Source organism: Glandiceps talaboti, chromosome 10 (assembly GCF_964340395.1).
Source record: "Glandiceps talaboti chromosome 10, keGlaTala1.1, whole genome shotgun sequence".
NCBI classification, from domain to species: domain Eukaryota; kingdom Metazoa; phylum Hemichordata; class Enteropneusta; family Spengelidae; genus Glandiceps; species Glandiceps talaboti.
The window spans coordinates 18,283,514-18,298,852 of NC_135558.1; the positions used below are offsets into that span (position 1 = coordinate 18,283,514).

Sequence of the window (15,339 nt, forward strand, 5' to 3'; positions counted from 1 at the left end):
GTTATTTTTTCTCATTGATTGTTGTTTGCCCCTTGCTGTAGCAATCTCCTGGCCAACCAGAACATGTAATGTGAAGCTTTATAGAACGTTGTAGCATAGCACTCACTGTAGAAAGAGTTTTAAAGGCCAAAAATGAGAGAAAAGAATTGTTTCTGGTCAGTGCACATCACTTCAATACTCCCCCTTCCCGCGTCAATTTTTTTCATTTTTGTCCAGCCAATTCAGTCTGCAGATGAAAAGGAAAACACAAAGGTAACTCTCCCTACATTAATTGCCACTTCAGTGAAGACAACTGCAGAACCAATCATGATCAAGCCTATGACATCTGCCCCAAGTACACTCTTGCTGTAAAGTGCTAGATAAAAAGAACAGTAACTGCAATGAACAGTAGATTGAGTAACATTTGTTGAGAATGTAAAATTCGTTTTTTAAATAATCGCATCGTCGCACGACTTTAGACAGCATTTCCTGACCAGAATCATTTTTTTTTCTTTCTTGTGGCCTACTGAAAATATGCCAATAACTTATTAAAACTAAATGCAACATCAATAATAGTGTCAGGAAAGGTGTGCTTTGGTATCGCAAATGTATGTGTCACATTATATTGAATTTGAAGCGTGCATTCTTGAGATATAGCCTAATTTACCGAAAACCATTAATTACGTAAATTGCTCATTAATATTCATGGAATGTTTACCGAAAAACCTAATCACTTCTTGCCATTACTCTACAGAACACGTCTACCCAATTTCGTTTGAATTGATCCAGCCGTTTTATAGAAAATGGTGATACAGACACACACAGATAGACAGACAGACAGACAGACACAGACTTTTCCACCCTAATAAAAAACCTTCCTTAAGAAAGTTAAAAAGAACATCTTCACGGACAAAGGAATGTCGAATTCATCAAAGACCGGCTTATCCTTGAGCTATCTTAACGTTATATAATTACCCTAAGATAGTTCCTCTATCACCTGGTAGTTTCTTAACCAATTAAATCTCATTAAACGACATAGGTAAATTGATGCAGACATGGATTTTATTGCTGGTAGTCCAGAAGATTTTATTTCAATTACATTAACTCATTTTGATAGATTTGTTGTTATATTAATGGTTGATAGATTCATTTCATCCTTCCAGGAATCTGGGATTTTTAAAAAACTTGAAACCATCTCTGTTCCGTTCGTCTTCCTGTTGGCTAGTAAATATCACCTTCACTGGCGGCTGTGGATTTTTTCCACCACCAAATACTGTACATAAATACAAAATATACCATGGGAATGGCATGCGTAATGAAATAGTGGTATTCAGATTGTTCAAAGTACAATTGTGAATTGAAAACATAACCAACGTGTACACATACTTTGACAGTATTTTACTCAACCGACCGACCGACCCATCATTGTAGGATGAAACTAAATACCAAAAAGTCATCCATCCCTAAGATGACATAAATCGGACACACAATATCATGTTTAGATGTTTTCCAATAACTTTTCGATCATACTGTATAACATTAATATGATTTCGTAGACTATATATTTGATATCCTAACTAAATGCCAGTACTAACGGCAGTGACGTGGCACAGACAATGTTATTTGTGAGATTGTCTCCGTCAATACGCATCTTCAGGAATATTGTCAAAGTTATAAAATCTCGCGTATAGTGGGGTCAGAATTTTTACCCATAACTGCTACAAAAGGGGGTCGAAAGGATTATGATAAGCTGCAGAAACGTCTGATAATATGTAGCTCTACACAAAGAGTATCTTATATTGAAATAAAATTTGTCATTCAGAAATGTTTATCTACTGAAACTAAAAGACCATATACACACATACGGTGTACACTGCATGATTTCTTGTGTGTAGCATGTGGCAATAAGCAGCACAAGGCTCAACCAACAAGCAGGCGTTATCCCACATTCGACCACAATAAATGTTTTGACTATAAATCACTGCTGAAATGACAGATACTCCTAACTTCAAAGATAGGGGTATCCATGCGATATCTTATCAAACAGTAGAACCCAAGCCAAATACTGTAAAGAATGTAGCAGAAGATTTCATACGAGGTAGTTCAAGAAACCATTCCTTTTCTGAGCTCATAAAAGTGACTACATAGAGTTGCTGTGTTTCCTTTTTGGTCATGTGTCCGATAAAAGTAGATACACTTTGTGAATTTGGAACTGTTTTCTTTGGTTTAGAACCATTTTATGTTGTACGTAATTCCTATGGTAATTTTAGTGTACTTTTATCTACTGATAGGGTAACTGACAACTTTGATTACATTGATGAAAGTGAAGTAATGTTTCTACAACTATTGTACATGACTAATGTTAAAATTATTCAATCAGATGTGTTACAACTATCTATGACTGAAGCACTTGGTAACACCGTATTTACAAAATATTGTCGAAGGTGTTCCTGAAATGCTCCTCTGAACCCCCCCCCCCCCACAAAAAAAAAAATTATTTCAAGCCTTCAGTCACTGAAACATTATGTTGAGTAAAATCAGTATTTTTTGGCAGAAACAAGTACACAGTCTTATACTTCAAAGATGTGAGATTTACTTGGATGATTTTAAACTGTCTGATAATGAAGAATGTGTTTTGCAAAAACTTAGCACTGATGTATTTGTGTATTGCTTGCAAAAAACACTCCTCTCACATAATGAATGAAATTTTATTTCCAAATTGGAGAAACATGCATACAAAAGTCCATAGTTCAACACGTGAAAATATTAAAGTGGTTTACTTAGGTGTTTTGAATAAGCCATGTTACAGTTTGGAGACAGTCAAACATGCAGTAGAAAAATTCCACTGTATTTTCAATGTAGGCAGGGACTGAAGTATTTAATACTAGTGGGGATGGCAAGACTTTTGAGCTGCTTGTGAAATTGAAACATGAATATGCACATGAACTTGTATCACAGGAGTTCATTTGAAATGATGCAATAATTGAAAAAGAAATATTTGTACAGCCTAGTGCAAATAGCACTAATGCCACAGAGAAGACATTTTTGAATTTGAACAAGCTAAGTAGTACTATCATAAGAGACCCCGACCTTGCTGACATTCCAGAGGAGGAGAGAGTTCAGTATCTCCAAGCTGTTTCTTGAAAGTGTTCTTTCAAGACGTTTCTTTCATATCTGGTAAAAGCTCTGCTTCTAGAAGCTTGGCTATCACTGATTCAGAATCAAGTTTACTGCCTTTTGTTGTTTGATAGGTACCCTGTATTACAAACGTCACAACAGTGAATTTGCTAAGGATTATTCAGGCCCCGAAGACGTATTTAGTTTATACCTCCATGATCTGCGCTACCCTATCCGTGCTATCAGATACTGTACAAATGCATTCAAGGCCATGTCCACATAGAAGCCCTCTTACATACTATTTAATATCCCCCACTCTAAGTACACATCAAATTGAAATCTGCATGATTTATAGACCATATAAGGTAAAGACCCCAGTTTTCGCACAGATAATAGTCCATGGGCCAGAGGGGGTTACCGTGCAAATCCCCCACAAACCTTCAACATAGGTATTTTTTGTTCTTTGGAGTCTACTGAATGAGAAACAAAATGTTAACCATGAAAATTTTGGGATGCACTACCTGTTTGGCCTCGATTTCAAATTACATGTGCATCACGGAATGGCGTCGAAAGGTTGAGGGTAGGAGGGAGGGTGGGAGGGGAGAGAGAGAGAGAGAGAGAGAGAGAGAGAGAGAGAGAGAGAGAGAGAGAGGGGGAGAGAGAGAGAGAGAGAGAGAGAGAGAGAGGGGGGAGGGAGGCCTTTCTATGTTACGTAATAGACTGTTCATGCAAAATGTAATCGATTTATACAACATAAATGTTCTTGAAAAATACAAGCGAAAATTGTACTGGTATCCTTCACATCTTGGAAAACATTATACTAATTAGTGTTGGTTATCAGAAATACAAACGTCGTATAGCTTGGCCACAAGGAGCGCTGTTCAAGGGAGCTGTTGAACATGGCAACCGTTGCATTCTTAAGAAATTGTTCTAGTAGTAAACAAGTAGTTTTCTGGAACTCGAGGAGTTCTTTATCATTTACCAATTATGTGACAAGGCAATGCGATTATTTTCACTTTCAACTGACTACACTATGTCAATGGCTAGTAGCTGAATAGATTTGTGAATTTGATATATCTTTCGAGAGGAGGACGAAATTGCCGAAATAGTAATATTCAAATATTGGTCCGTGACAATATTGGTTATGCTTGCAGAAAAGGGACGATGAAGCTGGCAGCGGTGTATGTTAATTAGGTGACCAAAAACCCCCGTATGTATACGAAGTTGAATGAAGACATCAGAAGACACACCTTTAACTGGTTCGAGGGGGGGGGGGCATCAAGTATATAATCTGTACTATGTTATAGCCCCTTTGCCGCGCCGCCTAGTGGTACAGCCAGCAAACGGACAGTGTAATAAAGTCTGTTGACCTGGGAAACTCAATAATTACCTGTAAATAGTTACGCTATTCGCACGTTATTGGAACATTTGCTCCTGTAACAAAGTAGACGTCTACCTAATTTACATATCAACAATAATATCATATGGTAATCAACAATACTTAATCTACACACCCGAGACACATGCCAACCATATTTAGGGTCAGTATGGCTAGTAGTTTTGAAGTTCAGAAATTTTAGATTGAAAATATCATCTTTAAACCAAATTTTATTATTAATTCTCCATCTACACCTCTTAAAGATATCCCTACCAAATTTTAAGATAGTAGTTTTGTTCAATCCACTCAAAACCACATTTAATGCCTAATTTGCATGTCACTAGTCTAATGGTTTCATCATATTACCCAAGTCACCTCGTCACACATCTGTGGTGCGATTTTCTAACTACACCTCAAGTTCTGTCCCCAACAAATACAATGCAATTGGTATGGCAAGAATTGGACTCATTAAAGCCGTTCATACATACATACATACATACATACATACATACATACATACATACATACATACAGATAGGCGCACGCTCGCACGCATACATACATGCATACATACATACATACATACATACATACATACATACATACATACAGATAGACAGACAGACAGACAGACAGATTTAAAGACACACACAGAAATATATATATATATATCTAATAATAGTGCTACTGAATGTTTGATTATGATAAGAAATCTGCATTCCACTAAAATTATAAAAACAAAACAATAAATCATTATAACGTAGTGTTACGGATGACAGAATACAACTTTTTAATATTCGCTAAGTTTTGTTGCTTTGCGAGGTCACCGTGAACTCTCAGCTGTCATGAATGAATACTTAGAACAAATGTTTGCATTTCGCGAATATTCTTCTGAGCTGACAACATTAAGTTATTAAAAGATCGTTGATGTCACATAATGACTAATAACAGACAGTTGGAAGAACAATGACGTGATCACATTGTTCGGCTAGTTTTCATATTTGTCAATATCATTTGCATTGAATTAAGGCGACGGCAATACTTCCGTTTTAGTCATTTATGGTGCTGATTATTTTATTACCCAATCATTTGAGTATTGTATATTTTATGTTTATAAGAATTTAATAGAATGATAAAATTATGGATTCATTCTTTGGAAGTTGGCGCTGAAGGCAACAGCTGTGCCTAGACTAGGAGCTTCGATCTGCTCCCTGACGTGGCCACTTCTAAATGATCCAGGTTAACCATGAACATTGTGTGTAGTTTGAGCTAATTCCCTAATGGCCCAAGTCGATCCCGTGTACAGAGTGGAGAGAGAGAGTAACATTGAAAGAGGGTTACGTTAACAGTAGAGGTTACCCCCCTCAATTTGTTAAAGTAGTGTTGAGACAGTGCTTTTCAACAACTGAAAATGTTGCGCATACATAAGCCTGAATATGAAGATAATTCAGTTTACAACTGTGATATCAGTCTCTTCTGTGTATCGTTGACGTTTCCGTTTAACAACTTTTTCAACGACAGGTAGAAGGAAGGCCAAAACGGCTGCCAGGAGAGCAGCAGCCCCTGCCATCCAGAATGCCCAATCGTAGACACCAGTCTCGTCTCTTATCAATCCTGTAAACAGAGGTTTATTTAGGGTAAAGGTAAATAGAAAAAAGGATTTGCCAATACAAGCTTTCGAGTCATGTGCAAACATGAGATGTAATAAGTGAGTCAGACTTTGAAAACACGCACATAGTGAGTTGGCCTCTGAGGATAAATATAACAAGACCGAACTCCAAAACAAATAATTGAAGTGATGAAGCTGAACTTTTTTCGCGACAAAAAAATGCGAGAATATTTCTTAGTGTTTGAATCGTACAAAAAATGTCATTATTGCCAATCGTATGTCTTGACTAATTAGTGAACAATTTAAACCTAACAGGAGCAAATTCAGCTGAAACAAAACCTTGTCTGGTTCAACACTGAAGTATTACTAATAGGGGTATTTCTGTGAATAGTTGTTTGGCTAGGCTTTTTACTTGTGTGTTGAATAGTAGTGACTTGATCGGGTTTTTTTTTAGAAGAAAATAACATTTATACTCCTTTTCAGTCAGGTTTTAGAGCTAAATGAAGAACTTCTGACAATATTTTTGTACTTAAATCAGTAGTTGAAAAATATGTTTATTCTGCATCTGAGGGCAATGATAGCAAACATCTTTACATTTGCTTTGTTGATTTTCACAACGTCTTCGATAGTGTTTGGCGCACAGGTTTGTTTTGGAAATTAAGAATATATGGTGTAAATGGTAAATGTTATAACCTTACTAAGTCTATGTATGACAGTATACAGTACTATATATGTTAAAATTGATGTTGGTATTACCAAGAACTTTCAATCATTTGTTGGTGTTAAACAATGATTTAACTTAAGTCCAACTTTATTCAATATCTTTTTAAATGATCTACCATCTATTTTTATTTGAACGATAGCCCTGTGAAACTTACAAGTCTGTCTTTGAATTGTATTTTATATGCTGCTGATCTATTCTTGTTCTCTTTAAGTATAGTTTGTAAAATGTGTATATATATATATATATATATATATATATATATATATATATATATATATATATATATATATATATATATATATATGAATATCAAAGGACGCCGAGGACTTACTAAACGATATAGGTGAAATACATAAAGTAGGTAGTAGTAATATGTTGAATAAAATTACCAGCAAGGGGCGATACAAGAAGGATGGTTACTCCATAAACTTGATACAGAAATGAACTCCCATATCCAATCCTGTTAGGTCCAAGAAAGTCTGATACCACTAACGGCATGAAAACTGAACAACCACCATTACATATCCCGTAGATGATAATAAATATAACCTGCCCTGTAACGTAATAAACAAATTATATTTATATACTCAGTATATGTAAAATGTCTATGCTGGAGTAAACAATGTTCAATACATATATATGTAGAGTGGTAGAAATAACACAATATCAAGCAAGATACTGATGATCGCAACAGCGTGAAACACTGTGTAACGACTCCTCAGTATTCGATATATATATATATATATATATATATATATATATATATATATATATATATATATATATATATATATATATATATATATATATATATATATATATATATATATATATATATGAAATCAATGTTAGTTTTACGTCATAATGCTCCGAGTATGATTCCGCGGACTAATACAAATTCGAGCCGGTAGGCGAGAATTTGTAGTCCGCAGAATCATACGAGGAGCATTTTGACGTAAAATTCACATTGATTTCATGGAATTATATATTTATCACATAACTAAGTATTTCCCCGTATTTTTCTAAAATTTTAAATCGTATTTTCGAATACTGCATCATTTCATCGCACTATATTCTTCATCGCGTATTAAAAAATAGCGCAAATATTGCGTTGCCGCACAACTTCATGTTCAGGGCAATGATAGATATATAATTTTTGGAAGATTTAAAGTTGTAACCAAAACAAAACTGCCCTGTAACGTAATAAACAAATTATATTTATATACTCAGTATATGTAAAATGTCTATGCTGGAGTAAACAATGTTCAATACATATATATGTAGAGTGGTAGAAATAACACAATATCAAGCAAGATACTGATGATCGCAACAGCGTGAAACACTGTGTAACGACTCCTCAGTATTCGATATATATATATATATATATATATATATATATATATATATATATATATATATATATATATATATGAAATCAATGTTAGTTTTACGTCATAATGCTCCGAGTATGATTCCGCGGACTAATACAAATTCGAGCCGGTAGGCGAGAATTTGTAGTCCGCAGAATCATACGAGGAGCATTTTGACGTAAAATTCACATTGATTTCATGGAATTATATATTTATCACATAACTAAGTATTTCCCCGTATTTTTCTAAAATTTTAAATCGTATTTTCGAATACTGCATCATTTCATCGCACTATATTCTTCATCGCGTATTAAAAAATAGCGCAAATATTGCGTTGCCGCACAACTTCATGTTCAGGGCAATGATAGATATATAATTTTTGGAAGATTTAAAGTTGTAACCAAAACAAAATTTTCATACCTAATTTCCATCATCATAATCCAGCCATCCTATGTTGGAAGTGTACAAGACAAGTATAGCAACATCCTAATCAAACTTTAAAGGGATGTGTCTACAAGGTTTTGTACTTCTTTATTTTTTAAAATCAATTTTGGAACCAAGTCATACCAATGTAACAGGTTTATCTTTCTTGGTTGTCTTATTGTAATATTGTAAAATCCAGCTACATTCAGTTTATATGGGTAGGTGATGAAACAGCTGTCTTACAATATATTACATAATCCAGTCATAAACCAAACTGGCCATGCTACAGGCTTAACCACCAGAGGAAATAGTAAAGTAAACATTATAGTTAATTAACAATGTACTGTTCTCACTGTGTCAGCTATTAATGAGGACAAATCTACACTGTACACATTCTCAACAAAGTTAAGCTCAATCTACTGGGTAATTTCAGAGTTAAAGATTTTTGAGGAAAAGCAATGACAAAGAATAACACTTCTAGAAACATCTCACCAAGTTTCAAACTCATTCACTTAGTATTTTTTGAGATATAAGTTTTTGACCAAAATTCACATTTTTACACCTTAATTCCATATCACTCATGGAATCATGGTATGCTTAACATATCTTCGTCCATACATCCCTAAATGCATTTCCATTAAATTTCAGCCCAATCTGCTCAGTGGTCTTGGAATTATAGATTTTTAACCAAAAAGACACATTTTCAGCCCTAATTTGCATATCACTGAGGGAATCATCATGTCATGAACAAATCTTTCTTTACACCCCCTAAAGAATGTTCCCACCAAATTTCGCACCAATCTGCCCAGTAGTTTCTGAGTTTAAGTTTTTTGACCAAAAATCACATTTTTTGACCCAAAACCCACATCCCTGATGCAATCACTTTCATTTGAACAATTTCCCAACTAGACACCAGAAGTAACATGACCACCAAATATCAAAGCAATCGGTCCAGCACTTTTTGACTTTAAGTTGTTTACACACACACACATACACACACACACACACACACACAGACAGACAGACAGACAGACAGACACTTTGCCATGCCTATAGCACTACTGAACCTTATCAGTTCAGTTGTGCTAAAAATGGCTATGCAAATTATATAATCGCGTGACCTGTTGCGAGGTCAAGCTTACCATAGTGTATGGTATCGGTCATACGGTTGTGTGGTTTCTCAACCAAAATTATCGGTTATAACCAAGCGATGTACATGTAATATCGAATTTAGTTTAAAACGTAAGTAGAATTGTCTGAATATGACTTTTGTGCCATCATTTTAATAATATTTTCTCGGGTTGTGTAAGTTCGGAGATCTGAGCTCGACGGAAAATCGGAAGCTTGCCGGCTGCTACATCGATAATCGATGTGATTTTTAAATAGAATAAATTGTATCAAATAAAAAGAAAAGTACTTCTACGTATCAAACTCATGCCATCCAAGGAGATATGTAACGTAATGTATGCATTTACATTTTGAAAGCACATAATTATTACGATAAACTTGATCGTAGCGTAGGATTGACACGAACACTCGAACAGCACGGAGAAAAAATAGTTCTGTAGAACAGGGGTGATATGCTCTGAAATCACCCCTGTTTGACGTCACACAGAAGATATGCACGTATTTATGTGATAAATATATATATACATCTTCATCGAGCACTTTTCTCTCCAACGAGACACTCACATTCATATAGATATACATATTATATATATATATATATATATATATATATATATATATATATATATATATATATATATATATATATATATACGAAGAGCAAACCTTAGTACCTTGAATGAAACTATTTTCATCCAAAAGGAATAAATACTTTTTCCGAAACAATCTTACAAGAGCAAACCTTAATGCTTTGAATGCAATTGTCACATTGAGCCACTGATTCAGTCTGCTTTAGTCTCTGAAATAGAAAATCAGGCCACGACACCCACAATATCAGTCAAACAAGATATAATACTGTTAAGACTGAAAGATAATTATACCGTCTGTAGGAGTAATATATTATGATGATGACAGAGATGGTTTCATTCTATACACCGCATTCACCAACTATGCCAAGTTTGACGATGTTTCACCTATAAGCTTAAATCTCGATATACAGTAAACGATAGAATAAATTGTGAGCGTACCAGCGAATGTCTTGGTATAGGTACTGATAAGAGCTGCTGTACCACAGATAGCAAAGGCACATCCATACGGAATGTTAGCCCTCAAACCACGAATATGACCGACAACACCCCACAGAGGACGTGCGATGAGCTGTGTTAAACCCATGAGAGCTGGTATAAGAGAACTGTAGTAATTCGTAATACCAAAGTCAACAGCACGACGCACCTATTAGAAGAAACCAAACGTTAGATAAATGTACACTGGGCACTTATTTGAAGCCCACAATTAGTAACAACAACATTTGAGTATGGTGGCATGGAACACCTTTGATAAGTTTACATTGTCGTATACTAATACTTTATGAAGTCACTTGAATGTGATCATATATATATCCTACAATAGAACGTGTCACCAATTTACAAAAAAAGGATTTGCAAATTTGGATACACACAAGTATTAAAAGAAACAAAACAACATAATACAAACAAACGATTGAACAAATCAATAAACAACAGCAACGGCATCATCATCATCATCATCATCGTCGTCGTCGTCATCATCATTACCATCATCATCATCATCAACAACAACAACAACAACAACAGCAACAACAACAACAACAACAACAACAATAACAACAACACTAACAACAATACATAAACAAATATGGACAAGCCATAAATATATTTACCATGTGTACAATGATAGTTCCAGTGGTAATAGAAAGTCCAATGATTATGCAAATTTGTACCCAATATACTGGTTCATGAAATAATGACAGGTCGATCGTCGTTGATATACACGATTTAAAGCGTAAACGACATCTAGAAATATTATCTATATTTTCAGAGTTTCTTTCGTTTACATGGCAAAAGGGTTCGTTCTGTTCGTTAGGGCTAGGATTTATATTCGTATTCAAATCCAAAATCTGGCCCCGCCTGTCATCAATGCCCGACTTTGTTATTGCACTCGTTGCTTCATTCAAGTCATTGTTTTCACTCATTATGAGGGGCCGCATGAGTGCACCAGCGACACATATGTTCAAAGACAACGCTGAAAAAATTAAAAGGGTTCCTCTCCATCCATAGATATCGAGTAAATACTGACTGAACAGGGATAAAACAAATTGTCCTGCACCAGTTCCCGCCATTGCTATTCCTAGAGCAATGGTCAACCTTCTTTTGAAATACACACTAATGATTTCCACGCATGTCATAAATGCCAACCCACACCCAGTACCTGGAGAGAGATTCAGAATGTTTGATAACTTATTTGTATGCCACATATTTGCAATATTTAAATCAGGTCAGTGGGATAAGATTGCATTGCGAGTGTGAGTGGACAGAGAGACACACACACCCACACACATTTCTACACAAAGTACACACACACACACACACACACACACACACACGTCTAGACATAGTGGAGCACTTATTACTAGCAACACACTTAGGTTATTAGGTGGTTAGCTGTGCTGAATTCTTGATGTATTGCAAGACTTTAAATCCCAAGTAATGCACTCAGTACGGTTTAGTTTGTTCTGGTGAAGGATGTTACCGGCTTCCTCCTGCACTCACACTGAACCCATGAGGGTTTGCCGGTCCTCACTGGACTTCTTGGGAGACAAGTGTTTATATACTTCAACTATCCAGTATAAATTAATAGATACATATTATTATTATTATTATTAATCAATAGAGGGATATTGATTTTTTAGAAGTCACACTTACCTATGACAATACCATATGTAAAGTACAATATCACCAAATGCGACGCAAATGAACTTGTAAATAGTCCAATGAATACAAGAAACCCACTAAACATTGCTGTCCTTCGATGCCCAATCTTTCTTGCCAAAGTAACGCCAAATGGTGAAGCGAGGCCATACAGAAATATTAGGATTGAACCAACCCATGCTGCAACAAACTTGCAAAGGTTATGATGACTCCAGGAAATAAAGATATTTTCATAAATTTGCATACATTTGAAACTCGTATTTCACCTCTATTTCTCTTTCACTGATACATCAATGCATGATGGGTCTTAGCAGACATAATTATTCATCAGATGCAAACTGAATGACTCCTAAGAGCTTACTTCCTTTAAAAAGAGTCATAAATATTCAGTGTGCATCTAATGAATAATCATGTCTACTAAGACCCTTCATGCTTTGATGTATCAGTGAATAACAACAAAGGTGAACAAGACTTTAATTAGTTAATGTTTGCAATTGGTGTTGCTGGCAACTGAGAGAACATTATGTAATGATGTGAAATCATAAAATGACTCTCCAGAACGCAAACTTGACGAAAATTCCGTTATTTGCGAGAGTGGCGTTCTCCATTAATAATTTTTATGATTTTGAATGTTGTAATTTTCATTGAATTTATTCCTGTTATGAGTTTGTAGTTCCATGAATGGAAATAGTATTATTCATAATGAAATAATAACGAAATTGAAATTGACACGAATTGAGAATGGTACAGCTAATCCTGCACACACATCAGATCGATAACATGCAAATAAGGCCTTTACGTTGCTTTATTTATTTATTTTTCTTTTCTTTTTTTTTTTTAGAAAGAGGATGTTTTCAAATTTAAAGTAACTATAATCATCATGACCTTCATAAGTCAAACCCCCAATTAAATAAATACTTAGCCGATTGCACTAAAACGTGTTTGTGAAAGATTATAGGGGTGTCTAGATGACGACAGTTTTGATATAGTATGACAAAGTCCCAATACGTGCGAGTGCGAGTGTGGCATCCGTTGCGTTGGGTATTTGCAGCAGTGCTTGCAGTGTTCACTGTGGTCATACTTTCACGAGCGTAGCAAGTGAAGATGCAACAGCAAACACTGTAAGCACGACGTCGGGCACTTCTGTTATTATTACATATATTATGCATATCAGAAACATCAAATTTGGCGTAGGTATGCAATAAGGTTTTCGGTATAATTATGTGCACACGCTGTACGTGTGTAAGTAGTCGCTGGTATGTATGTAATAATGTAAGAACTTGGCAATGCGCTTTGCAGCCATGTGGATGTTTGTGCCTCATGTTATATTTTAATATATTAATTATATTATGTTTTTATTAAACTTTTGTGTTCTGATTTTGATTGTATTTGAGACTGGAGAACAACGTTGCTGCAAAGATTGTCTCTGGGAAATTTTATTGTCTCTAAATTTTGGCCGTAGATCTACTTTTAGCTATTGCTTGTCCGACTATATTAAAAGATGCCATAGCTAACCTTACCCGTGTCTGCCTTCGATTCACCAAATGCATCCAAAAATGCAACATAAAGAACGGAAAAGGAGTAAATGCTGCCAGAAGTTGCGGCACAGGATACAAAGGTTGCGAAGACGATGACCCATCCCCACCCACCATCTGGAGATTCTCTTGACGGTTGGAATCTATCAGCCATGATAATGTCACTGCACTATTGATGAAATCTCGTATCATATTCTAGAAACTGTTCTCATTTCTGTAATTGAAAAACGCAGTCACATTATCTCAGTGAAAAAATGACGATTTGTTAATAATTGAATTCGTTCTTTTATAATGGTCTAAATAACGATTGGTTTCAGAAGTTGAAAAATTAATGTATAACAAAGGCATGCACTTAGAATAAAGATTATATTTTGAATTCATGTATGTTGCCAAATTAACTTTGAAAGCAACACAAACTAAATTTGTGGACCTGTATAACTCAATTCAGAAACAACATGAACTAAGTCTGTGGATGCAAAAACTTCAAAAGCCATGGAGGAAATACAACTCCGCAGTGGAAATGTAAGTATTATGGCAAGCCATTCAGGCCAAAAGGATTAGCTCGCGTAGCGGCTCAATGACTATACGCTTGCGCGTCCTATATACTATGCGAAGACTATGCGATACAAAATTCAGTAGGGTGGCCATGGTAGGGTGGCACTCCCAAGGATGCATTGCGGCGCATTGACTACGCATGCACCTTCCACATACTATGTGCATTCTCTATGCCACGCGGAGGGCTTGATCTTGTGTATATGTATATTGCTACCGTACTCCGGTCGTCACATAGGCAACATAACATCGCCATACATTGCAATATTGTAACAGTATGCCTGTTCAGACTGGATGTTCTGCAGAGGTTTTAAGGATATAATTTACCAAATCATGTCAACGTATTTTAACCTTCACCCCAGACCACTGCAATGCAGCAACTTCCATTCTACTTAGGGTTGCCTCTGTTTGAAGTTTAGAATAGGCTTAGCAACTGATTTTACATACCCGGATATTGTGCAGAGGTCGAAAAACCATGATCTGACCATGACAAATTATGCTATGGTGAGTTTCTTTCATTTGTAGCAAACCCATATGAGAAAGGACATCATTTACGGTAAGGTAAGTCAAACAGCATCGCTCCATCAGATACACAATTATGTCTTCTGCTGAAATGTCATACTAGTCTGATTTCGAAGACAATGCTGAAGAATGGACTGAGATTTACAGGGACGATTTTTCAGACTAAGAAGTTTATGCAGTGCTAACTACCAGGGTCAAACTTTGTCTGCCATCACAACATTACATGTGTCTGATTCTTTATTGACAAAGTCCTTG

At 35.6% G+C, this 15,339-nt stretch overlaps 1 protein-coding gene across 1 annotated transcript; it reads right to left on the bottom strand.

Annotated features, from left to right (window-relative positions):
- Positions 1-3,133: 3,133 nt before the first annotated feature.
- Positions 3,134-14,164, bottom strand: LOC144440706 (monocarboxylate transporter 13-like). Its single transcript, XM_078130090.1, has 7 exons — positions 13,996-14,164; positions 12,470-12,655; positions 11,602-11,975; positions 10,757-10,961; positions 7,197-7,361; positions 5,931-6,088; positions 3,134-3,235 (listed from the first exon to the last, which is right to left on the bottom strand). The coding sequence occupies exons 1-7, from the start codon at positions 14,162-14,164 to the stop codon at positions 3,134-3,136; spliced, it is 1,359 nt and encodes a 452-aa protein (XP_077986216.1).
- Positions 14,165-15,339: the final 1,175 nt, after the last annotated feature.